This window comes from Pagrus pagrus, assembly GCF_965226575.1.
Source record: "Pagrus pagrus genome assembly, chromosome: 20".
Taxonomy (NCBI): domain Eukaryota; kingdom Metazoa; phylum Chordata; class Actinopteri; order Spariformes; family Sparidae; genus Pagrus; species Pagrus pagrus.
The window spans coordinates 9,673,960-9,697,747 of NC_140207.1; the positions used below are offsets into that span (position 1 = coordinate 9,673,960).

At 41.4% G+C, this 23,788-nt stretch overlaps 3 protein-coding genes across 7 annotated transcripts in view; all 3 read right to left on the reverse strand.

Annotated features, from left to right (window-relative positions):
• Positions 1-683, reverse strand: part of ptprn2 (protein tyrosine phosphatase receptor type N2) — a 128,159-nt gene extending 127,476 nt beyond the window's left edge. Inside the window, exon 1 of the mRNA XM_084339797.1 lies at positions 264-683. Within this exon, the coding sequence (XP_084195923.1) occupies positions 264-348 (85 nt within the window). The 5' untranslated portion in view covers positions 349-683. The remainder of the gene's footprint in view (positions 1-263) is intronic.
• A 1,590-nt stretch (positions 684-2,273) lies between these two features.
• Positions 2,274-12,385, reverse strand: ncapg2 (non-SMC condensin II complex, subunit G2). Of its 2 annotated transcripts, none has more exons than XM_084340968.1 (27): positions 12,286-12,385; positions 11,928-12,055; positions 10,951-11,130; positions 10,710-10,824; positions 10,449-10,606; positions 10,220-10,354; positions 10,033-10,127; positions 9,796-9,952; positions 9,622-9,714; positions 9,418-9,543; positions 9,140-9,319; positions 8,756-8,908; positions 8,166-8,388; positions 7,985-8,082; positions 7,591-7,758; positions 7,437-7,507; positions 7,185-7,338; positions 6,902-7,075; positions 6,664-6,780; positions 5,796-5,951; positions 4,793-4,892; positions 4,480-4,682; positions 3,898-4,032; positions 3,644-3,747; positions 3,168-3,268; positions 2,969-3,068; positions 2,274-2,855 (listed from the first exon to the last, which is right to left on the reverse strand). In XM_084340968.1, the coding sequence occupies exons 2-27, from the start codon at positions 12,003-12,005 to the stop codon at positions 2,804-2,806; spliced, it is 3,426 nt and encodes a 1,141-aa protein (XP_084197094.1). In that variant the 5' UTR covers positions 12,006-12,055; positions 12,286-12,385; the 3' UTR covers positions 2,274-2,803. The 2 variants fall into 2 exon arrangements, with proteins under 2 accessions (XP_084197094.1, XP_084197093.1); XM_084340967.1 differs by having other exon boundaries at positions 7,591-7,761; positions 12,286-12,384.
• Positions 12,386-12,738: 353 nt separating this feature from the next.
• The window catches only part of esyt2b (extended synaptotagmin-like protein 2b), a 32,454-nt gene continuing 21,404 nt past the window's right edge, over positions 12,739-23,788 (reverse strand). The window contains exons 14-24 of one of the 4 annotated variants that reach the window (XM_084340465.1): positions 22,556-22,657; positions 21,904-21,966; positions 19,969-20,043; positions 17,997-18,083; positions 17,761-17,910; positions 16,178-16,530; positions 15,767-15,865; positions 15,406-15,537; positions 14,057-14,162; positions 13,883-13,932; positions 12,739-13,772 (exon numbers count right to left, since the gene is read on the reverse strand). In XM_084340465.1, the coding sequence (XP_084196591.1) occupies positions 13,703-13,772; positions 13,883-13,932; positions 14,057-14,162; positions 15,406-15,537; positions 15,767-15,865; positions 16,178-16,530; positions 17,761-17,910; positions 17,997-18,083; positions 19,969-20,043; positions 21,904-21,966; positions 22,556-22,657 (1,287 nt within the window). In that variant the 3' untranslated portion in view covers positions 12,739-13,702. The remainder of the gene's footprint in view (positions 13,773-13,882; positions 13,933-14,056; positions 14,163-15,405; positions 15,538-15,766; positions 15,866-16,177; positions 16,531-17,760; positions 17,911-17,996; positions 18,084-19,968; positions 20,044-21,903; positions 21,967-22,555; positions 22,658-23,788) is intronic. The other 3 variants (XM_084340467.1, XM_084340466.1, XM_084340468.1) reach the window with 3 other exon arrangements.

Genomic DNA, 23,788 nt, shown 5'->3' on the forward strand with positions numbered 1-23,788 from the left:
CTGACACATTATGTAACTTTTCCCTGCTGGATGTTCAGAGCTCATGCAAATAAGACGCACAAACACATGTTTTTTTTGGAGACATGCACTTGCAAATACTCTGATAAATGATTGCACAGAATAACTTTTGCAAAGGGACCAAGACCAAGAGGAAGACAGCTGGATTTACGCACCACAGAGAGGAACAAAAACACCTGGAGAAGAAAGAAGAAGAAGAAGAAGAGGGTGGAAATAATAATAATATTAATTTAAAATATTCTTACCAAATTTTCTGTCAGCGAGAGCAGGTGAGGAGCAGAGGCTGACAGCCAATGCAGCGAAGAGGATGGGACAGCACACTGAATCCATACCGCTCCTGCCTGAGGTCTGCTTCACCAGCGCTACTAATCCATCGCGCACCTCCCGCTAAAACTGCATGTTTGACGCAAACTCAGGTTGGTCGAGCCGCACGGATGAGACTCGGACTTAAAGAGGCATGTTTGAGGAAGGAAAAGCAACGGGAGCAGGGGGGGAAAAAATCGCGAAACGGCAACACAATACAGGCGTTGTTTCAGCACCACAAACAGCAACCAGCTTCACGGAGGAGCCCCTCCTAAGTTTCTGACGTCAAACACACATGGTGAGGAGGAGATGATGCGTGCAGCATGCAACAGCGCCTGGGATGAGGGATGGATGGATGGAGGGATGGATGGATGGAGGGATGCAGACAGGAGAGCTGAATGATTGCTGCCCAGAAGCCTTGAAGGCAGCACAAAAATCAGAGAGAAAGAAATAAAGTTCACATTGATTGATGCATCTTATTAACTTGACTGGGGGAAAAAAAATGATTTATGAAGAAACAGCAAAGATGCCATCATAGGAAAGCAAGGCTACAGAAATATATAACATTTAATATTTATATTTCAGCTGATTATCATGACGTTCTGCCTCCTCGCCACCAGGGGGCGCAGACACAGGAGGGAAATAACATTACCCACCTAAATGATGAATGTTTAATGATAATATTTTAATAATCTGACAGAATATCAGAACTAAAACTTCATTTTAGTATTCATTTTTTCTTCTTTTGAACACAAACAACATGAGTGATACTTTTCTGATAAATATGAGACTAACCAGCTGCGTATGAATACCGAAATATAAAAATAATTGGCTAAAATACAAATCTCAACTCAATAAATGGTCATTATAATCTTCAAGTCAGATTCAAAATGTGCAGTTTGGGGGGCTAAAAATAGTCGGCCCAGTGTGATCTATCCATTTGTTACGGCCCTGCTTATTATACCAACCTATACAAAGTGCAGCCAAGCCGATACATGACGGACACAACGACACCAAAAACATTAAGGGACACATTTTACATAATAAACTGACTCAATGTAGTAAAAGTACAAATAAAGTTTCACAAAAAATGTCAAAACAAATATATAATAATAAAACACAGAAAGGACACGAGAAATAAACAGGAAGTGGCATGTTATTAACTTGTCAAAATAAAGGATTATCACCCACACTATACAAACATAGAAACACACCCACACACTTTTATTTCACACATATAGAGAATCTAAATAGATTCATTTATATAAAGATTATGTACATAAAGATACCAAAACATGAACGCCTACAACATATTACTAGTGGTGAAGCATTCAGATCCTGTACTCACATAAAAGTAGGAGGGATGCACAATATCTGACAAATAAATGATCAGTCCGACATTGGGATTAGCATTACTAGTGTAAATATACTCAAATCCTGCAATAAAAACTCTGCAGTAAAAGTAATTGTTATGCAAAATGTTTTGTGTTGACTCCATCATGTCAATTTGTTGTTCATACTGGTGTATTATTGTGTTTTTGAAGCAGTTAATGTTTACTTTATGTACTACTAGGTAGATCAATCTGTGACCTTACAACATATTTTGAAAATCTATCACGTTTTCTAAGTAAAATCTTAATCTGCAGCTGTCAAATAATATAAAAGCAGTAACAAAAACAATTAAAATATACAGGACATAGCCAGGACAGTGAATTAATGGTTACCTGCGCTCTTCTTTCCTGAAGCTACAAATCAGATAAAACCTTTGACTTTGTGTCCCTTTGGTGCACAATCGCAGATACTGATAAAAGCAGAACAGTATGCAAATTCTTAAAGTGGATTCAACTTTAGGACTGAAGAGAGGATGATTTATGGCTTGTTTGTTCAGTGTTATTACTTGGCAAACTGCTGTACAGGCAAGAAAAACATCTGAGAAAGAAATGCACATCAGGTTAAGGTTGATTGATGCCGTTTGTTTTATTCTTTTTAGTAGCACACTGAAGCTTACATGCTGACAGACCAACAGATATATAAACACAGACAAGAGATACATGAAAAAATATAGATCCATTTCATATGAAACTGTTTTAAAAAATTAGAAGTGGAGGTGAGAATGCCATTCGATATAAGAAACAGTCCTCCTGCAGTCTAGAGTACACGATCAATATTTCTTAACATTATCAATGCACAGAGCCTGAGAGAGAAGACTTGAGCAATGTGTGCCATCAAGAAATAAATAAACAGAGAGAAGTGGAGCCAATCTGGAAAAAACATAGTAACAGACATGCACAAGTACTCCGCTTTAATCCAAAACATATGTTTTAAAAGCCCATCAGTGAAGTTAAAATATTCATTTTTGTAATTACTTCAACTGCCAGTGACTGGAAGTCTTTAATTCCAACAGAAAAGTAGATATTTTACTGTTCTCCTCAGCTTCATACAATACAAATGTGAAGCAGATATAAATGTAGAAGAGGTCAATTTATAAATCCAGAATTTCATTCAAGGTCTTCACAGAAGATTCATAAATAACCCTGTGGTAAAAAAAAAAAGGATGAAAAGTTACATTACATTTCATTACATTTCATAAACCCCAAAACAAATCATTTATTTGTCTGAAATAAATATCTTTTTTCCTTCCACTCACCTCTGGATGTCACTGCCGTCTACAGATGTGGCTGCGTGTTTGTGAAGCTGCTGCTGGGCGGACGTGGCAGCGCTCTTCAAGGCCGCTTTAGACTGCCCCACTAATGACATAAAAACAAAGCGCGAAATAAAACAAACTGATTTATCTTTACCGGCAAGGAAAACATTTGATTCTGAATATCGGGATCGTGTGAACTCACCGTGTTTGATGACCGCCAAGACGCGCAGGACGGCGGCCACTTCATTCAGACTGCTGATGGCCTCCGAGTCCACGGATGAGCTGACCTCTGTCAAAAATGCCCTGAAAGAAACATTCAAAGTCAAATCAATTGCTGGGACAAAGGACAATGTTTAACTTGCTACACAAATATGTGTGTAAATGTATTTGCCGAATAAACAAGAAGGCCCAAATAATTAAGAATGTGTCACAGACTGTGTTTTACAAAGTTTGTGAAGTTCCTCCTAACGCAAAAACTTACAAAATTAGGCGATTTTTTAAGGGAGTCACTTTCTCGATGTGCATCAAAGAAGATGCCTATACTGGTTACTGTTTACTCTATTTCTAAAATTAAACATGTTTATTGTTGATAAAAGGTTGTCTTCTTTGATAATCTTAATATAAATGGTGACATAAAAGTTAGTGTGTATAAGAGAAACAGGGACAGAGCATATTTACCTGGTAACAGAGGGAGATTTGAGGATGACAGACAGTAGGATGCTGGGCAGAGCAGGCATGTCCTCCACCGACTCTGGGGTGATCACCTCCTCAGGATGGGTAATCTTTAAAAATGAGAGCACAGCAGCAGCATTCATCATCCCCTTAATTGAATTGCTCAAGAATGTAATCGCTCAAGTCCCTTATCATACCCAGGACGTGCGGGATATTGCTATAAGACAAATGCTGCGTCTCGTCTTTGCTGCGGCTCATACCTTCTGAAGCAAATGACTTTGCTCCACGACGATGACAGCAAAAAGAGTCGAGAAGACTCCGCTGAGAGGCGCCGTGTCCCAGGCCTGAGCCACTTGGAGGAAGTCTGTCAGGGCGGGAAGGGCGGACTGGCACAGCTAGGTCAGAACACAAGCGTATTAATAATATTCAAATATAACCAGGGTGTCAACAGGTATCAGATATGCACATTTAATGCTTTTGAAGATCTTGTCAAGATAATTTGTAAGGAAATCTAAGACAGATTTTAAGGACAAAACATCCTTTTCTTTTTCAGGTATTGCAGGTAAGTATATAGGAATGTAGTATACTAGTATACACTGTATGTGGCTCTGTGCAGGTGTAGGTTTTATGTAGTAATATGGTTATTAGAGTGAGATACCTTAATCTACATTTTGCCAGCAGGTAAGTGTAAATATAAAGTAAGAAGACAGTGTGAGGTTCAGTGGATTTTTAAAGATAAGTCACATCAGAAATGTGAAAGATTCTGACTCATTCTGACAAAAAGAAATTCAAAGATAAACCCTGAATCAATCAATCAACACACTTGGAGTTAAAATGTCTACCTGTTTTCCCTCCTCTGCTTCCTTCCTAAGACGGCGAACCAAGAGCTCGACAATCTTGTGGAAGATGTTGGCCACCACGCCCAGGATGACAGTGGTTGGGTCTTCCTCATTTTCCTGAGCCTGGTTGTTGTGGTCGGGTACAAAGCCATCTACCACCTCCTTCAAAATAGGGAGCACTGCAGGAATGCATAGGTAGCCTGCCTCTGCAAATACAAGATGTCAGTTCAGGTAAAGACACGTCATGCAACAGGACTCTTAAGACAAATAAAAGCTTGCTGTGTTATTCACTTAAACAGACATTTGAAACACTCACCTGACAGGAGGGTGAGTGAGCACAGGTGGAGCATTTGACCCTTGAACGTGTCGTCGCCCAGACCAACGAGCAAAACGTCTCTGCACACTGTCAGGAAACTCTGCCAGAACAAATCATCGTCACCATGAAGACAAACAAAACTCAACAATCAGAGATGACACCAAGTCTGAGAGAAAGACAAGTAAGTTAATTTCCATTGTTTCTACTTATTTCATTATCATGGTTGTTTTCAGTATCTAATCGCAGCAACCATGTGATGACAGGCTGAAGAAAAATAGCACGAATAAAGACAATAAGCCCATTTCAGTGGTGCGGTATGAGCAGGAGGAGGCATGCTGAGAGTGTGTGTGTGTGGAGTGGAGCAGAACAATCTATGAGGAGTCTAAATTTACCAAGCAGAACTGAAAGTCCTGGAAGCAGGAGGAAAAAAAGGCTTCACAAAACTTAATGTTCCTGATAACAACCTAACTGTGTGTTTTCATCTACAGCCTCGGTACAGACGTTGTATTAGGGTGAGGATGAGTCAGAGAAAAACCAAAGCTGCCTATTTATGAACAAGATTTTCCAGCAGGGAAATATGATTCTTTGGGAGATAGAGATGCACTCCAACCATCCATCTATCCATATGATCCACATCCATCGTAAAAAGACCTCACAGATCAAAGCAGTTGCACCATTATGTTCGGTATCAACAATTTGAAATTGTCCTGTACTGAGAGGTTGGTCTGTTATGGAAATGTTCTCACCTGGTCTGCCTGAATCACACATTTATGCTGTCTAAATGGACACCACACACATTTTCTCCATTTGCCCAAATTGAATGCTGGTGCTTCCTGCAGCCTTACATACTCAGCAGGTCATTTTATTTTCACTAATTATAGTCTGGAAGGGCTCAACAGACACTTCGAATATGTCCGACACACATTTGTTTTGGCTCAATTAATTATTTTCCAGTCTAAAGTCCTCTACTGAAAACATATTCACAAGTAATATTAGAGCTCACCTCAGTTATCTTTGCAGCCAGTGGCGGAGACTTCTCCTTCTCTTCATCCTCATCATCATCACCGATGGGACGTTTAGCCAGGAAGGGCAGCACCCTCTCAGCTACCCACGCTGCCACATGCTCCAAAGAGAGGAGGTATTCTCGACCCTCTGAGGACTAGAAAAGAAGAAAACAATTTATATTTGGATGCAGGAAAATAAAAATACCACTTAGGCCAACTGGCTCACAAACATCAGTCATTGGAATAAAAGAGAGAGTTATAAGCACTCTTCCTTTCTTCAACACCTATTGTAGGGCAGCAGCTAACGATTATTTCCATTATCAATTAATGTGGAGATTATCTTATCATTTGGTCGATGAAATCAGTCTTCCTTTGTCAGGCCAAAAGTCTAAAATCGAAAAGGTATTAAGTATCAAATAACATACAGTACATATTTTCTTCTTCATATTTCATTGTCAATTTTCTGGTTATGTTTCAAGAATTGCAGTGCCTTTTATCATTCTCTATTTTTTCTACTTTTTATGTTTTTTGCTATGCACCAAAAAACCGAGGCAACTTTCTCAGAGGTAGAAATCTATTTGGCTGATTCTGATTTATTATTATACATGTCAAACAGAGGCAGCACATCCTGCCAATTAAGAAGCAGGAACATGAGAATGTTCTGCACTGTTTTGCTATTTTTGCTTGAAAAATAACTGAAAAGATGAATCAATTATAGAAATAGTTCTGATTGGTTTTCTGCAGAACTGAGTCCCTGACTGTTGTAGTGCATTGCTACGACTACAAAGAAAGTAACTACACTAAACATGGAGCCAGAAAGTGTGGCCACCGGGTAAATATTCACAAAGTTCACTAAGACAAACTCACAGTATGTTGCAGATGAGCACCGAGGCGGCCGTGGTACACAAAGACTTTGAGTGCCGTCTCGACATCAGGACTTTTAGGGTCTTCTGTGGTGGCGCTCAGGTGAGTGTACAGCACTGACTGCAGATCCCACAAAGGAAAGATATAAAATATATTTATACATTAAAACACAGACTGATAAGTTATGCTTCATCGTGCTTCTACAAACAAATGATATACTAATGAATGGTTTCCAACATACCCTCCAGTTTCCCAGAGCTGTATGGAGCTGCTTCAGTGGCCTTTCATCAAGAGCCAGGACTTTCTCTCGTGTTGAAGTGTGGCTGAACAGATACTCCAGGTAGACCAGTGCCAGCTCTGGTTTGGCCTCCACCGTCTCTATGATACGGACCTTTCGATTGGCGTTGGCCTTGTCCTGAAGTTGGAAGGAAATTTTGGATTAAATCTCAAACTTTTCATAAAACTTACATTCGTTTCAGACATTCATGTCCAAGTCAAAGCTCTTTGGTGTTGTGTTTACTGACCCCTTGCCTGGGCAGAGCCTCTGTGAGCCAATCAGTGACGAGTTCCAGGATGTCGGCAACCTGGCCCCAGCTGCACATGCAGTCTAACAGCTGGCTGTACTGTGAGGGCACAGCTCCTGCTTCCAATCTCCTCAGTCTGGACAGGACGCCACAGCTGAGGACAGGAGAGCGGGATGACAGATGCAGGTTAGACAGGACAGAGTCAGTAAAACAGGACAGAAAAAGGTGAAAAGCTGAATGAGATTGAGACACCTGAATGTTGGAACTGCAGCTGGAGGCATGAAGGAGGCCAGTTGTACAAGAGGAACTGTACACTGATCATCCTGAAAAACAAATTGAGAAATATTTAACAGTGATGAAAGAATAACTGAGAAATACAAACAATAGAACATGTAGGTTGAAGTACCTCAAAGGCCTGGAAATACTTGGCAATGACATTTCCAAACTTGGCATACGTGTACTTCTGGGCCTCTTCATTTTGTTTCAAGGCCTTCTGGACACTTCTCCACAGGATGACCACGACCTCCAGCAGACGGGACACGATGGCCATGTCTTTCCCCAGCAGAGGTTCAGCCTGCTGAGATCGAACTCTGCTTTAGATCTCTATAAACTCATACACACCATTTGAAATCATGCTTTTCCATCTCATCTCTTATCTTATTATGGTTTAGATTAATGAGACACGGCAGTTTCAATCTGATTTTCTCAAAGTTTAGTTTGTGGAGCAGCATTAACAGTAATTCAAATACAATATAATAAAAATAATACAACTCAAACTTGTTCTGTCAACTCTCTCTTACTGCGCTGTTCTCCTTGTTGCTGTCATTAATGTCTGTCTGGTCAAAGTCAGCCTGGATGCAGCTGTTCAGAACACGGCGAATGGCCAACATCAGCTTTACTGGAAAAGAAAAGAAAACAATGGAAGAGCTTCACGTAATGCCACATACTAAATAACTTCCATTTAGGGTTACAATCCCTTACTTATGTTAGTGGGGGCTGTGTGTTTGTGGGCAAACTGGTAGAACTTCCTGGCAGCCATGGGGTTCATCTGGATTAGGGTGATGCAGCGACAGCACCACTCCCGCTCCGACTCGTTGACGGGGAAGAAGGACTTGTAGAGCAGATCGACGATGCGCTTGGAAACTGAATGGGAATCGATAGCCAGGCGGGCAAGCAGGTGGTCCATGTTGCACACGTCCCAAAACTGGAGAGTGGAAGAAGCCTCTGTTTACACCTTCAACCTTTAACCTGCATCTTGTAAGTAGACTGTGATAATGTGACAGCGTAATGTCGTACAACCATGTAATGAAGAGGCTATATGCCTAAATAAATAAGGAGGAAGCAGGTAATGATTGGTTATCAGTACCAGCTGTGCATCCCAATTGAAAAAGGTAAAGAAAAATTTGAATCCCCAGTCTAGAGGCCAAAATACTGTTTAATAGTTCTACAATTCAAATAAATGAAGAGAAACACATTTCAAAACCGCTAATAAGACGAGACAACATCAGCAACAGGAAGAGCCTGTTGATTTTATTTTTTGCGACAATGTATAAAGCAAGAGGAGATGGTACCTTGGCAGCACGGACTGCCTTCACCTTGATAAGCATGTCAAGGAAAGCTGTGCGGACTTTCTCCGAGTTGTCGTGAAGGCTGTATTTGAGAGAAGGCAGGAGTTTTTCCAACAGTGGATGGCTGAGGGCGTTGTCCAAGACAATAGTCAGACACTGGGGAGAAACAGGACACAGACCACAAGTCATTCAAAATCCTGTCTACTGCCAATAAAACCAGTTGTGTTAATTCTGCCTGCAGTGACAATCATGCTTACAATTTGCCAACACAAAATTCCAAATTAATGTTATAATTGCATCATTCCCAGCTTAGATCCTTGGTAATACTGTAATCTATCTCTAAGATCTTCTACATTTTCAAAGAGAAAGAAAAACAGCATCCCCTACCTTGAAGACGGAGCAGCGGACATCTGGGGAGCTGCTGTCAGCTGCCAGCTCAAACACCAGCTTCTTCAGGAAGTCTGTGATGATTGTAGGAGGCAGGAGCTCCCAGCACTTAGCAAGGATCTTACAGACTCCCAGGGTGGCATTAGAGCGTACAGTGGGGTGAGTGTCATCGAGGAGGCCCTGAGGATGACACACAGGTGGTTTATTATTTAGATTTTCACTATATTGTGTTCCCTTTTAAGCTCAAAAAGTAGCTGAATGGCTTCAGAGGCTCTCACCATTGCTGCATCCAGCTGCTTCTGAATGGTCTCATCTACTTTCTGGTTGCTCTGATCCGGGTCGTGGATTGGGAAGGCCTCAGTAAAAAGCAAAGTGGCGTTCGCGCGCACCTCAAAGTTTGTAGCCTGAGGGAATCAAACAGAAGCACATTAGACAAGAATAAAATATAAAAAAATGGGCATTTAAAAAATCTGCATCCTTACACTTAAAGCCTTCCAAAGAATAGGCTTGTAAAGATTGTGGAGCATCTTGTCCACTGCGTGACAGCCCTTCCTTGAGTGGAAATAGCTAACAATCTGCATGACAGAGCAAGGATATCAGATAATAAAACACACAGAACATAGTACGCAAATCATGAAAGATGGTAATGAGTCTACCTGTCGGACTTTGGCATGGACAGGAGAAGCACGATGAAGGAAGATCGCGTTCTGCATAAAATCCTGAATGCACGCGCTCTCAATCTGCTCCAGGAAGTCCCCGCTGGCCTTCTTCCACGCTCTGAAGTAGATCTCCATAATATGAGTCGTCATGGTCCTGAACGAGAGAGCAATTTAGTAGGAATGAACACAAAGAGACAAACAAAACTGACAAAGAGAATAAAGTAAGTGTCTTACTTGCTATAAAACTCCAGCTGGTTTTTGATGGTGCCATGGATAACCCAGATGAAGTTGACGTTCCAGCTGAAAAGAACCACCAGGAATCGTTTTCCCTGTGACGAGAAAATGAACCATCAAGCTGACAGCTCACAGACAAAGCCAAGACAAAAACAGAGACAGTTAATGAAACACACACACTACTCACATCATCGTTTCTAATGTAAATAGGACGTTGAAAGCACTGAAGCAACAAGTCGACAATCTGCTTGTTGTCTTCTGATGTGTAGTCCAGACTCAACAGCACATCGTGAAGACTCCACACTCTTTGGATCTCAGCACCCTGACAACACCAGATGAATGATGAAAATCTTTAAGTCCACAGAAAAAGGCCCAATATTGATCTATTTGAAACATAACTGAGGTTGTATACTGACTGGTTTCTTCAAAACGAAGCTTTTCTGCAGAGCGATGAGGAAAGCGGTGCGACCAAACTTTTCTTTGTCTGTCAGATCCTTCTTCCACCAGGCCTCACACAGCGTGTGGATATGATGTTGCAGAGGTGCCTCTGGGACAGGCAGCAACACCAGAACATCTGGGGGTAAGACACAAAAAAAAGAGACTTATCTCATGAAGGGAAAACAACTATCCACCTGACACATCCGTTTAGTAGAGAGAAAGATTCACGAGGCACCGACCATGAAGCCTGTGGGCAATTTCTAGGAGGGCGGTGTAGGTGTCACCATCTTGTAGGACATTTAAGGACACTGCAGCCACGAGTGTCACCCCATCCACAACAGCCATGACATGTTTCTGAAGGAAAAGTGAATACAAGTAGTAGATGCAGATCATATGCAAGCAACAGTGTGCGTTTTTTTTCAACAACAAATTTAAAAGCAGCAGAAAACCAACAGAACACGCTACAACTGATAAACTCACAGGGTCTACAGCTGACTCCTCTTCCATGCCCTCCTCCCTGCCCTTCTCCCAGCGCTCTGGAGGTAACTCCTGCAGGACGTCCTGAAGGAGTGAGGCCAGTTTCCCCCAGAGAGTCTGCCTCTGGTCTCTTGGCATCTCCTGCACCACCTCCTCCACATCAAAAGGCTCCGTTTTGTCCTTCTGCTCAGTGATATAGATGAGAGGGAGAGAGGCACAACTTCAGACATACCGACAGCTACAAAAACATTGGAATCAGTGAGTTGAAAAGGCTTTTTGATTGTTTTTAATTAAAGAAATGCAAGAAGTTGCAAGATTTTCCATCCTGTCTTTAGTTCTGAGTCCGTAAATCTTCACACTGGGCACTGGAAACCTGTCCTATCTATCTATCGATCTATATTTATTTTAAAATACATTTATTTGAAATGTTATTAATGAAGCAATCAAATACCAGAGAAACATGACTTACTGAAACAGTCAAATGAAATGAAACGTAACACACATTTTTCATACATGTAATAATCATAGACTTCGATATAAGTCTTTAGACATTTTCCCTTAAATATATACATTTAGCAGGAATCCCACACCTTATTCAACATCAAAAGGACTTTTCAACAACTTTTCAGGCCCAATTGCCTTCAAATCAAAGATAGTTTGAGAACTAGTATAAGAGAAGCTCACAGTAAAATACCCAAAATATATAAATTCAGGCACTTTAAATGACCCATGAACATGCAGGTCTATTTTTAAACAATAAAAGCCTCCCTTCATAAAACTTTCAGAGGTTTTGATTCAACTTAATGGTCATTGTGGAGACTTTATTTTGTGGGTTTCCTTATATCGCAAAGTGTTATACTGAGATGTGTGGTAGTATTGATATTGTTTCTCAAGTTTGAACGCAAGAGCACTTTAAGATTCAAGTCATACATTAACGTGAACACATACATATGATATCACATCACCAAGAAGCTACTTACATGAAGCTGGATAAAGCGAAGGAAGTCCTCCACATTTTCCTTACAGGCGGCTTCTAAAAACGCCTTTCGCTTCGACATGTTTTCGGCTTTCCAAGCGACAACAAGCAGGACGACTGTTCCCAGCAAACCTGCGATGAGAAAACACACAGTAATGTCAGCGCTTACACTGATTTAACAAGCTAACCTAGCCGACTGACGCTACTGTAACGAGATCAAAACAAACATGGCAGCGCGTCTGTCGTTAGCGTTAAAAAGTGTTATTTGCGACGGTTACTTCAACTCTGCCCACCGGTACTGGTGCTATCATGCCTTCTAGTCATTACAGCATAAAACACGACTGAATAACTTCAACATTTACCGTTTATTTGTATTTTTCAGCCGACCACAGCCAGATGACAGCCACCCATAACAGCAGCAAACCCGCGCAAATTTGGATGAAGTCGACCCCAGCTAGCTACGTGCTGTGCGTCGTGACGTCGTGCGTCAACTGTTGACGCAGGGCCTCACATTGTCGTTCTGTTCCTCTGCCACAAGATGGCGGCAAATCACTACATATGTTGTGTGCCTCCAACAGGTTGTGGCGTCTTTACCAGAGCCATAGTTCCTGATAATGGTGTGTTGTAGTTGCACACGTGATTGTATTATTCCTGTAAGACGTCTCCCTTATCGATTCAACCCAAATTCTCAAGGGAAATTATACTGCAAGGTGCAATTCAGTGATTTGCTTCAGGGCGCTTCGGCACCACACGCACACTGCAACCCCACATGTACCATACTTGCATCTGAGGTTGGGAATAATTCACAGAGAGCATTTTCACAAGAGAAACCATTTATTCTTCAAAACCCATGAGGCATCATATCATTCAAAATAATAACATTAAGAAGGCAAAAATTACATAGCATGTTTTTAAGGCACAGGATAGATAACAAGAAAAGTATTGAAACGCTCCAACAAACAGTTATGATCGCATTGGCAAAACATGTACAAGCCCATGACATACAGTAGCCGTGTCATCTTAACACATCCTGGCATCCCTGCTCCTGAAATGCAATAACTTTCATCTCCGCTCATATTATTCTCTTTGCTCGACTCACGCCTGGTTTGAACAACAATCAAACCCTTATTCAAGTATCCGCTTTATTGTTCATACTACACAGCACTTGTTCATAGCCCTAAAATGCCCCCAGGTCTTCAGTTCAGAACAACCAGTATTGCACAAAAGTCCTCTTAAAATGTACAGAGCAGTCGTTTTATTCGTTGCATAATGTGCATTCCATGTTTGTAATCAAGCATAAAGAACAAGAAGAGGTAAACAGTCAAATAACACTCCAGGACGATAACATATCAAAGTCAAGACTGCTACTCAAGCCTACTTTTGTGATTGCATCTGTTCCTTTGGTAAGAGTTTTCTCAGTCAACAAAACAGAATTCGTCCCATTTTAACAAATGGGACAGAGCGCAAGACAGATTTCAATATCATCTAACATAATTAAATAAAATGCCTTGGAAACCCCTGCAAATTCATGTAACCATACATGAGCAACTTGATATTTACATAAAAACACGACAGAGACAAGGCAGTTAGTGTGTGTCAACACACTGCAATATGTTACATCTTCCAATCATGATCGTTAATGAAATGATGACCGGAAAAAGTTTGAAAACGTCTTGCATGCTGAAATAAATGCTGTAAATTAAATGGAAAATGTACATGAATACAACAAAATGATGTGCCCTTTTATTGACAAGACATTACAGCGGAGAGGCGTTTTCACTATGTGAGGAGGGGGTCGTGAATACTTCTTAGTGCTTGAGACGACAAACCATCTTCAGTCAGATCATACCTGCAGCGGAAAATGATAAAAAATACAGCTTTAAACACGAGACAAGGCTGTTTATTACCAAAATAAATCTGTCAAAGCCGTACAGGGCAAAGATAAAGTGAGAAAAATACCATTGTGTCCATCCTTTCGAGATATCCTCCCCACTTAAATCTACCAGCACCTGCAATTTTAAACAAAAAGGATAGAAGAAATTAAGTTTGTGGACTCGGAGGAGTGCTTCGGACCGACTCTGCTGCCGGACACACTCATAATAAGAGCCAGGAACAGAAACCTGGAGGACTTACCTTTCCCAAAAGCCCTTTATGTTTGGACAGGATGCTCCCTCCGTTCTTCACAGCTACATCCAGAGTTCTTCTGTGGAGCTCCACCATGGAAACACTGAACTCAAACCTGCACACACACACACACATTTTATACTGATTTTATGACATCAGATGATCGTCCATGCGGTAGTTATAAACATTGAGCATCTCTAAACAATAAAGCAGGAGATATTCAACTTGCTTTCCCTGGGGGCACTTTTGAAAAATTACAACAGGCGAGTTGCCAGTTCATAAACAAACATCAATAACTTTTATTAGATAAAAATGAATAAACATTAAAAGTCCCATAACTCACGTTTGACTTGTTAACTTAAACTGGCAGCAGACAACTATTTAGCTTTACCTGTCGTTCCGAAGTAAATACTGATTGCACAGTGCAATGGCTACGAAAAATGACACCACCCGCGTACTGATCGATACCTTATAAATCTCTCGTTCACGATGCTATTCAGTGTGCCAGCAAGCTCGATTTTTCCTGCAAATTGAAGGACGAATTAGGGCATAAAGGAAAGTGTGTCTGCCATTGTGCAACCAAAACAGGAAGAGGCATTATTTCCCCTTGAAATACAAATTGAAGGATGGGCATTCACACCGGTGTTGTGTCAAAGTCTGCTCGCTCGCTGATATGTTTCCTCTCACAAAAGGGACTCGAGATGGTACAAACCAGGCATTTTTAAGCTCTTTTAGGCCCCGTCCACACAAGTATTTGTTAAAACATAGCTTTTTCTATGAGTTCTGGCCTTTCATATACCAAAAACAGCATTTTGGGTCACTGAAAACTGACCTTTTGGAAAACAATTACACAGACGCCCTTGTTAGGCCTTTGCAGTAGCATGATTTGCAAACATGATCTCAGAATAGCTATGAATGGATGTTACATTATTTATATTACATAGACACAAACTGACATTGATAAATATGATGGAAAAGAGACAGAAAGGCAGCTGACATGTTTTAATAAAACAGCATTACCCAGGAGGATTCTATGAAGAATGGTCACGTAACTAGGGATTATTTTTGCTTGTTGCTGTTTCCAAAAATACCTGTATACTTGTGGACTAGGCTTAGTTGCTACTTTTGCTCCTCTTCAGCTAATAGTTGTCTCAGCCTCTCTAGTACTAACACTCTAATTCATCACATCTTACAAAACTGGCAGCCAAGGGACATTATTCAACATTCACTTATTGGTATAAACAAATAAAATGTCCTCAGTGTGAATCATTTTCTTTCACTGTGAAAATGGTCCCTGTCGCAGGCCTTAAGTTGGGTATCACTGCAATAAACCTTCAAGAAAGGAAAGAAACACGTACGTTTGATCGTAAACGGGGTTAAGGGTCCTCTTTATCGTGCCCGTCTTCCTCCTCCCTGTCCGGCTCTTGTCAGGCAGCAAGTAGAGGCGGATGAAGGGATCTGAACCGTCTTTGGTGAAGGCTATCAAGTTTCTGAGGACACAAAGGACGAAATTGTTTCACTCACATGTTGCCAGGCACATGTTGTTTAGGTTAATGGTGCCTATTCATTCAAGAGGATCTGGATACTTAAGAATCACTACGCATGAATTATAACAATCGGCTGAGACTTGTGCCAGGAAAACAAGGACAAATGAAAAACAAGTCTATCTTCCAAACAGCAAATTAAAATGCAGCGAATGATGTCAGCTGTGGAGCTCACCGGCAGGCGTGCACCACCACAATGAGTTTGTTCCTCTGAGAGCTGTGCCGAACCGTCAGCTGGACCTCGCCCAGGGGGAACTGGCTCGGGGCCGAGCCACTATAAAACACACGAGAGTAAGTCAGTGACACTTCCAGAGCCTGCAGCTTAATTTGTACAGATTGATGATTCGGGGAGGGACAGGTGGTGAGCTTGACAGGTAGTCAGATAAAATATCTATTAAGATGCAGATTTTTAAAAATCATGATGACATTCCATCAGGGGCAACTACAGAACTTAGACCCCGAAACAAGGAGAAGAAGGAAGTCAAAGCCAGAAAATAAATCGAGGAATGGGGGTAAATAAATCAAGAGAGTCAGGAACAACAGGAGGTAAACCGCTATAAAAATACTGTATCATAAGTGTGATTACTTCTGCAGCTGACGAAGCCTCTGCTGAAGCTCCAGGGTGGCGAAGGGCAGCGAGATATCCGAGGCCAGGCTGGGCGTGGACTCCTTGTGAGGCAGGTGTTTCTGGGAGCTGGACATGCAGGTGCTCAGGTTGGAGACACTGCGGAGAGGGCTGGCCGAGTACGGCTCGCCGTCCCTTTGCTGGAGGGTGAAGGTGGAAGCGTTTATAGGTGGCGGAGGCGTGGGCGGAGGTAAGGGGGAATCTGAGACAGATCGCCTCTGGAAGGGGGCTGGGGCTGGCTGTGGCACACTGGACTTCTTGACCTGGACAGAGGAGGGCTGGTCTGAGGATACCTGTTTCTCCAGGGACAGGATCTATGGAAAGACAGGATGATGTTACTGGGAATGATGGATAAGAACTATAGCTATTGACTGGAATAAGTTTGTCCTGTCAAAAAACTGTAACTGTAGTAAAAAGCCTTCTTAAACTTAAACAATAACGTTTTTTTAAATGGGATTTGGCGAGGTTGGTGGTTACAATCCTCTGATTTGTTACAGAGCACTGCATGATCAGAGAGACTAATCTTTTACTGTAAATTGGTCTTAAAACTGCTGATCCTCCCTTTAAATTTCAGGTATTTTCAAGTGTTTGGTCAGCACATTGGCGAAATCTGTCTTTATGGTGCTATCTATCTTTATGCAGTGGTTCTAAAAAGCGGTCAATAAGCCTGTGAAGCCATTTCCCTTTCTGAATCTCCGTTATGAATCTTGATAAGCTGGCTGTGATTCAATATAGAAAGGTCAATGGCTGTCACTGCTGCAATCATACTTTTATTTGATCAGTTTGATGAATCAGTAAAAGAGAATGTGCTTTGTTGCCGTTTCCAGAGGGCCAGTGTGGTTTAAACTGCTCTGTCAATATTTGATTAGTATCAAGTTGTGGCAAAGCACCTTTGTTTGAGCTCAGGGGTTAAACTGGTGCCAGTACCAACAAGAAAATGTCCGCATTGTGTTGTGTGGATATGGATTGTAAGCATGGCGCTGTATCAGGAAAAGAAATGTTGCTATTCATCTCTATTTCGTCCCTGAAATCTAAGAGAAATATAAATAAAATGTCGAAATCAATAAAGTCTTATCCTAATGTATTATTTTTTGTTGAATATATTTTGCAAATTGACAGTTATGGCCCAAAAATTAACATTTTGCTTCTTTCTAAATCGATCTGACATCAAGGATTCACTGTTTCCAGTGTCTTGAGTACTTCATGTGCCGCCATGATGCTGCGTATGAGCCTTGTGAGGAAACCTCGACAGATAGAAAGCTAGATGTAGTTACAGTTCCTAAGGGAAGCACGGCCGAGCTAACAGTCAAATTATAATTGAGCTGAGTGCATAAAATATTAAGGCTATTATGAATTCAATAAACACTTTTCATTTTATTGTTGACACTGCAACGCTTGTTTTGCTACATTAGTTTAGATGTACTGTGCTGTTGTTCCACAGCCTTCTCACCCGCTCTGATTGAACCAGCAGATCTTGACCATCAGTTCTGGTTCCCTGAAATGAATAATGTCAGAGCGCTACAGCACACAGGTCCATTTCTTACCCTCAGGGCCATCTTCAGCTTGATGGTGGAGCTGGGCCCGGAGTTCTTGAGAGGAAAGCACTGAGTCAGCGTCATGTCCTCCTCCGCCAACAGGCTGCTCAAAGGCACCGTCAGATTACCCAGGGTGCACTTGTGCTTGTCATCTTTTACCTGCGCATTGAGGAAGAAGCGGATGCTGCTTTAACGACAAGTCGGCCATCTTTTAATACACACGTCTGAGAATTGCGCAGCGTTACCTCCACCTCGAGCTCCTGCCTCCTCGGGTTGTGAACGAGGAATGAGAAACAGTCTTCCCACAGCGGCTCTTTGGTCTTGAACCGGATCTTTACGGGCAGACAGGTGGGCATTTGTTAGTTGTAAATTAAAGGACGCCTGAGAGCAGCTAATGAAAAACACAATTCATTCACCGGTCATTAGAAAGTATTGAACTTGATTACAGAATCCTATCACTACTAACATACCGTAGGCAAACTATTAACCAAAGGTCAGCGTATATCCTCATATTTTCTTGACTACATATATATGTATACAGTATAAGTATTATTTTTGTATATATATATATGTATATATTATATAAAAAAGCATATACTTTTGTTTAAATAGATGGTTTTTATTCCTACACAATGTTTACAACCTCTGATTATCTCTGCTGAGTTTCAGGCAGATTATTTGATGTGGCAGCCAGTTTCTCCACATTCTTGCTTTCCATGAATAAAGAATCAGGACATTAATGGGCTTTTCATAGCTTTTCCCTTTACTTAAGCAAATTGGATTTTAAATGGAACAATGACTGTGAGGTGAAGGTGTTTTTAAGAGAGTTTAAGGATGCCCACAACCGTACGGAGTGAAGGAGTCACAGCCCTTATATCCCCCGATTATAGGACCATACAAGTGTACTGTAGGCAAAGTGACCAAGGAGTTTTTAATAGCCAAGCACTTGAATGTTTTTGATCGATCAGTGGACTGATAAGTGGACTTTTCAACAGCTGGGGCCTACATTGCCCACAATGCAACTCTGTGCGACATCACTGGAGGCAATTTATCAGATTGCATGCAGCTTCCTCTGGAACAAAAGGCCTTAAACTACTCTTTCACATATGCAGCAGTACTCCCCAGGACCTGTCAACACGTACTAAATTGGTGGAGTAAGACTTAAACTACGACTCCCAAGGTGCAAGTCAGCAACAAGCATCTAATCACAGAACTCATGCGGAGGAAGAAAAACAACTCATGAGGTAACAGACGCCATTATACATTTTATTTTACAGCACTTCTTTACTCGGAAACAAATTTAAGTATTCGTTAGTCTAGTCTAACAGGAATACTGTTGTCTACAAATACATCCTATGGGTGCCGTAGGTGCTGCCATTGTTGTGTGACATCAGACAACTGCCTCTTCGTGAAGTCTGTAATTGCACCGAGTTTACAAGTAGGACTTTGAGTGGCGTTTCATTGTGCCTTTTCTCGCACGTCAGAGATTTTCAAGTACCAGGTTGTCTATAATGCAGCATTAAAATTCTGTTACGTGGGCAGCGAACGGTGGGCGGAGGTTAAGATTACAGTTTTGAGCAAACTAATGAGACAATCTGCAGCACTCTTGGATTCTGGCTCAGTTTAAGATGAATTCAGCATCTATCCCCAAATGTTTTGTTTCCAACTGCGAGAATGAAACATGTTGAATTTGCTCGAACAACATTACTATTTCACTTTAACTCTGCCGTAAAAGGGATTGAATAAAACAAACCGCTTAAACCCGTTAGATGCTCGCAGTGAACCCTCAGCATCAATAATAACTCGGTTCCTCCTCCTGAATAATTTCCCTTTTGAACTCTTTGAGAAACAGCTTGTCAAACACACTTAATGTCAGCGAGGCAGCTCTCCAGCCGACACTTAATGATGTGTCGGAGGTTGTAATACCATTTCAACAATTGTCAATACATCTCTCTTTTAACTCCGCGGTCTGAATGAAATATTCTGTCGTAAAAAAATTCAGGGACAGGCAGTTAAAGAATAAAATGTGCTGGTTGTTAGACTGAAATATGTCTTTGTGCAGAAGAATGTGGGATATATATTCTGGTAAAAACATAACCGCTGTATTCAATCTTTGGCTGTCCAGATGCCGATCTGAAATTGGATGATTGTGCAAAAAAACACCTTTCATACTGAATGAAATCTGACAATCTAATAATACTAGTGGACACGACTCACCTTACTCTCAAGTGTTTTGTGTCCAACAGTCATTTGGACGTATGGACTGGGTTCACTGCTGCTCTTCTTTGCGGACTGTTAGAAAATGAGAGAGAGAGGTTGTTAGCACAGTCTCCTCACTGTGACACACAATGCAGTAATGTCAGTAACCGACGACATAATTACACCCAAACTCAAACACCAGCTTCTTAAGACTCTGTTTCAGGCACACAATGGTGAAAGACTCCGCAGTTCAAAGGGGGAAGGAACATTACCATACGGTTTGACAAGCAGGGCTGCAGGCACAGAGGCTACCAAGGAGACTGCCGAGCTTTGTCTCCTCTGCTTTCTAAATTTAGCATGCTGGGTTTTGACAGCTAAGTATTATTCAGGACTCCTTACAGAATAATAATAGCCTACGTATCTACAAGGCAGGGGGAGAGTCTTAACTCACGCGTTAACCCGTGCTTTCTCTTGAGGAGGGTGGCTTAAACTTGATATCTTTTTCTCACCAGCTTTAGAATTAAGCGCCGCATTGTAAGAGCAGGCTGATTAACACAATCTCACTCTTTGATATGCTAAAACGTGAACTGAGACGGCACTGAAAACATAAAACTTAGACATTTATAACATTTCACATTATATCTATTCTATGTTTGTACTTAATTTGACTAAAATTATCAGTCTGTTTCTATATATTGTTATTCTACAACTGCAACTTCTGTCTACTGAGGATAAACAACACCCATTGCATTATCTTCCCTCCTTTATCACCTGTGAAAGCTTTTCTTTGTGCAGTTTGTCCTCATCTGATATCTCAACCTCATTGTGCTTGCACAAAAGTTCTCTAAAACTGTATTTTGACGCCAAGTGATACCGAAACATGAGGACTGGATGTTATGATGTAACGTGTTATGGTGATGTACTGATCACCATTAGTTTTCAATTTAAATTCACCCACCCCTTATATGAAAAGAAGTAAAAGTAGCCTTTTAGACATGAGAACAACTTGACACAACAACCTGTATAGACACAATAAAGATATCATTTGACGAAGAAAAGAGATACAGAGGCTCAGCCTGTCCTCCCACTAACTTTGGCCCAGCTAGGTGGCGGCTACCCTGCAGTGAGGCTAACAGAGAGTGAACTATTGGGAGCAAACCTGGAGAATTTGTACTCGTTTCCCTGACATGCCAAACAGAAACTGACACACAATGCTGCAGTGAGTTTTACCGTGGACGGAGGGAGTGCCTCTGCATGAGAGGCTTAAAACTTCCTGGAAAACTACAACGGCAAGAAACTACTTCTGCTAACTGAAACAAAGCAGTAGTGTTTTGTGTGACCGAAAACTACACTTAGAGCTATGTTGTAATACAGTAAATCACCTGCCATTGTTGCTGGTTTACAGACCTGATATTCAGCTGTATTAACATAAGGTTTAACATCATACTGACACATTTAGTGGGTGAGAAATGCAGAAATGCAGGCCTGAAAATCAGGAATTCCTGCGCCATACATTCCAACACGAGATGGACATGATCAGCTTTTTGATTAGCTAACAGGCTGAGCCGCTCTGCAGGTTCGCTGTTTAAAACCTTCAGTCAACAAGCACATGTAGGGACTGTCGGATAGGCAGGAGAATTATAATTTCTCCTTTAGTATGAAAGCAGCAAAAGTGGTTCAATCACTGAAGACATCGTTTGATGAGTGCAATGTTAGACTTTCGCATGCAGGATCACATTAGACAGAAAAGATAGAGAATCACACGTCATTACAAACAACAAGAAAAAGGAGTGTACAGCAGACAACGCAATCATCCACCTTCATGCACATCACGACACTTCACTCTGCTCGTCTGATAATCATCACAATCACATGACGCTGGATGGTGCACTGGAGGGCGCAGACGAGACGCAGGGTGTGATCTGTACATGCAGTCCATTTTTCCCACGTTACCTTCAGGGCCTTAAAGACTGAGACTTGCTTCAACCCGTCATAGGTGAAATCTGACAGGTTGCTCTTTAAGCCACAAGGAGATTTGGGGGGAGAAAATCACACCCACAGTTAGTAGGACGGGAGTGACCGGGCAGAAGTATGCTGAAATATGTACTGGCACATGAATGATATGGGTAATACATGATAAGCAGCAGGAGAGCTGATAGTGTCGGCTCTGCAGGGAGCTGAGAATGAAAACGCAGGTCAGAATAATGAGGCTATTTGCTTCTGGGAAGATTCGGAGGAGCTAGTGTGTGACTAACAAGCTACAGGCTTTCTGTATCTGTACTATGCAGTTAATTGGCTCACTAATACAGTTTGAGTTCTTTGTACTGTAGATACTTGACATTTCAGCCTTGAAGTAAGGGTTAGATTTAGCAGAATATGCATCTGACTAACAAGCGAGCATAGATGAGTCCTGTGTTTTGAAGTGTCTGCCTCATGTTAATGGTTATTGGGCTCTCGGGCAACTAATTTTCATCAGACTTCTCAATAAAACCGTGCAGCTAACACATGCTTTGAGACACAGGTTTTAGGAACTCCTCTTCAACCCACACCATCGCACACGGCTAACGCTAACGCTGTCAGGATGCAAAAGCACTGCGGGACTCACACATATCGTTCTATACTCTGAGGTATCGCTCTCGCAAAACACTAGACCAGACGCTCTCCTCTCGCTTAAGTTTCCGCAGCCTAAGCTGCCTGTGAAGACGCTCTTGGGTGGAGAGGAGAGAAAGTGAGGAGAAAAAGGTGGAGTTATGAGGACGGACATGGCTTAAAGGTGTCATTTTGTAACTGATACGTAGAAAAACACATTTGGATGTTTTAACTTAAACTGAAGGATTTGAGTTAGTCACAGATTACAGGTAGGTTTGACCACATAAATGAAATCTTGTTAGATTACTTTAAAGGGACGGGTCACCCAAAAAAAAAAAATATACAATATACAATATTATTATATACAATAATAATATACATATTTTATCTCGATCTAGAATGTTTCGGTGTTAGCTGCCAAATTTTGGAGATATCAGCTGTCGTCTCTGGAAGATAAAGTAACTAGATGGCGCTCAACTCTTTCCAGAAATCATGATTCGGTTACTAAAGATAATCCAGAAGAAGAAGATAGTGCAGGAGTGCATCTACTCATGAACGAGAGGCTAACTGAGCTAACTAATGACACTAACATTACAGCTCAACTGAGGAGGACGTCATTAATGTTAACGACTTGCGGCGGTGTGACAGAGAGCATCTCGTCCACGAGAAGATGCACGTTACTTTCTGTGTAGTGATTCAGTTGGTCAGTGTAGTTCAGTAGAAAGAAAATAGTCCCTACATGAAACTTCTCACAACAAGGTCTGTGGAATAACGTTATCTCCACAACTTGGCAGCTCACATTAAAAAAATCTAGATAACACTACAGGTGAGAGGAAAAATGTGTATTTTTGTCTTTGGGGTGAACTGTCCCTTTAACAAAATGTACAAGGCTCCAGAGAAGTATACATTTAGGAGGTTCCAGTCTGACAACAGCTATTAAAAATCTTGATATAAGACAAAGTCTCTGACTTTAATCACCTCCTTAAAACACATTGATCTGTTTGGAGCTGTGAGCTACATCTATAAAACACAGTTGTTGTTTTCATGGTTTGGTTTGGAGTAGCTAAGATAATGAGGAGGAATGACCTGCCTTGGTTGTTAGGTTCACATGGAGGCCGCTCAAATCTCACAAAGCCTCAAACATAAGAGCAACAGGCAAGTGGAGCATTGCTACACACTGACCAATCCTTATTTAAACAAGTGCTGCACTGGTATTTCTTACTAAACTGGTTCAGAGTGTTGCTAAATG

Excerpts from the sequence above, each read along its gene's own strand:
- ncapg2 (XM_084340967.1), bottom strand. The coding sequence starts at position 12,005 with ATGTCGAAGCGAAAGGCGTTTTTAGAAGCCGCCTGTAAGGAAAATGTG. Across the intron at positions 8,083-8,165 it reads CACAGCCCCCACTAACATAA|TAAAGCTGATGTTGGCCATT; the intron begins GTAAGGGATTGT and ends TTTCTTTTCCAG. Across the intron at positions 3,269-3,643 it reads AAATCTCCCTCTGTTACCAG|GGCATTTTTGACAGAGGTCA; the intron begins GTAAATATGCTC and ends TGTTTCTTTCAG.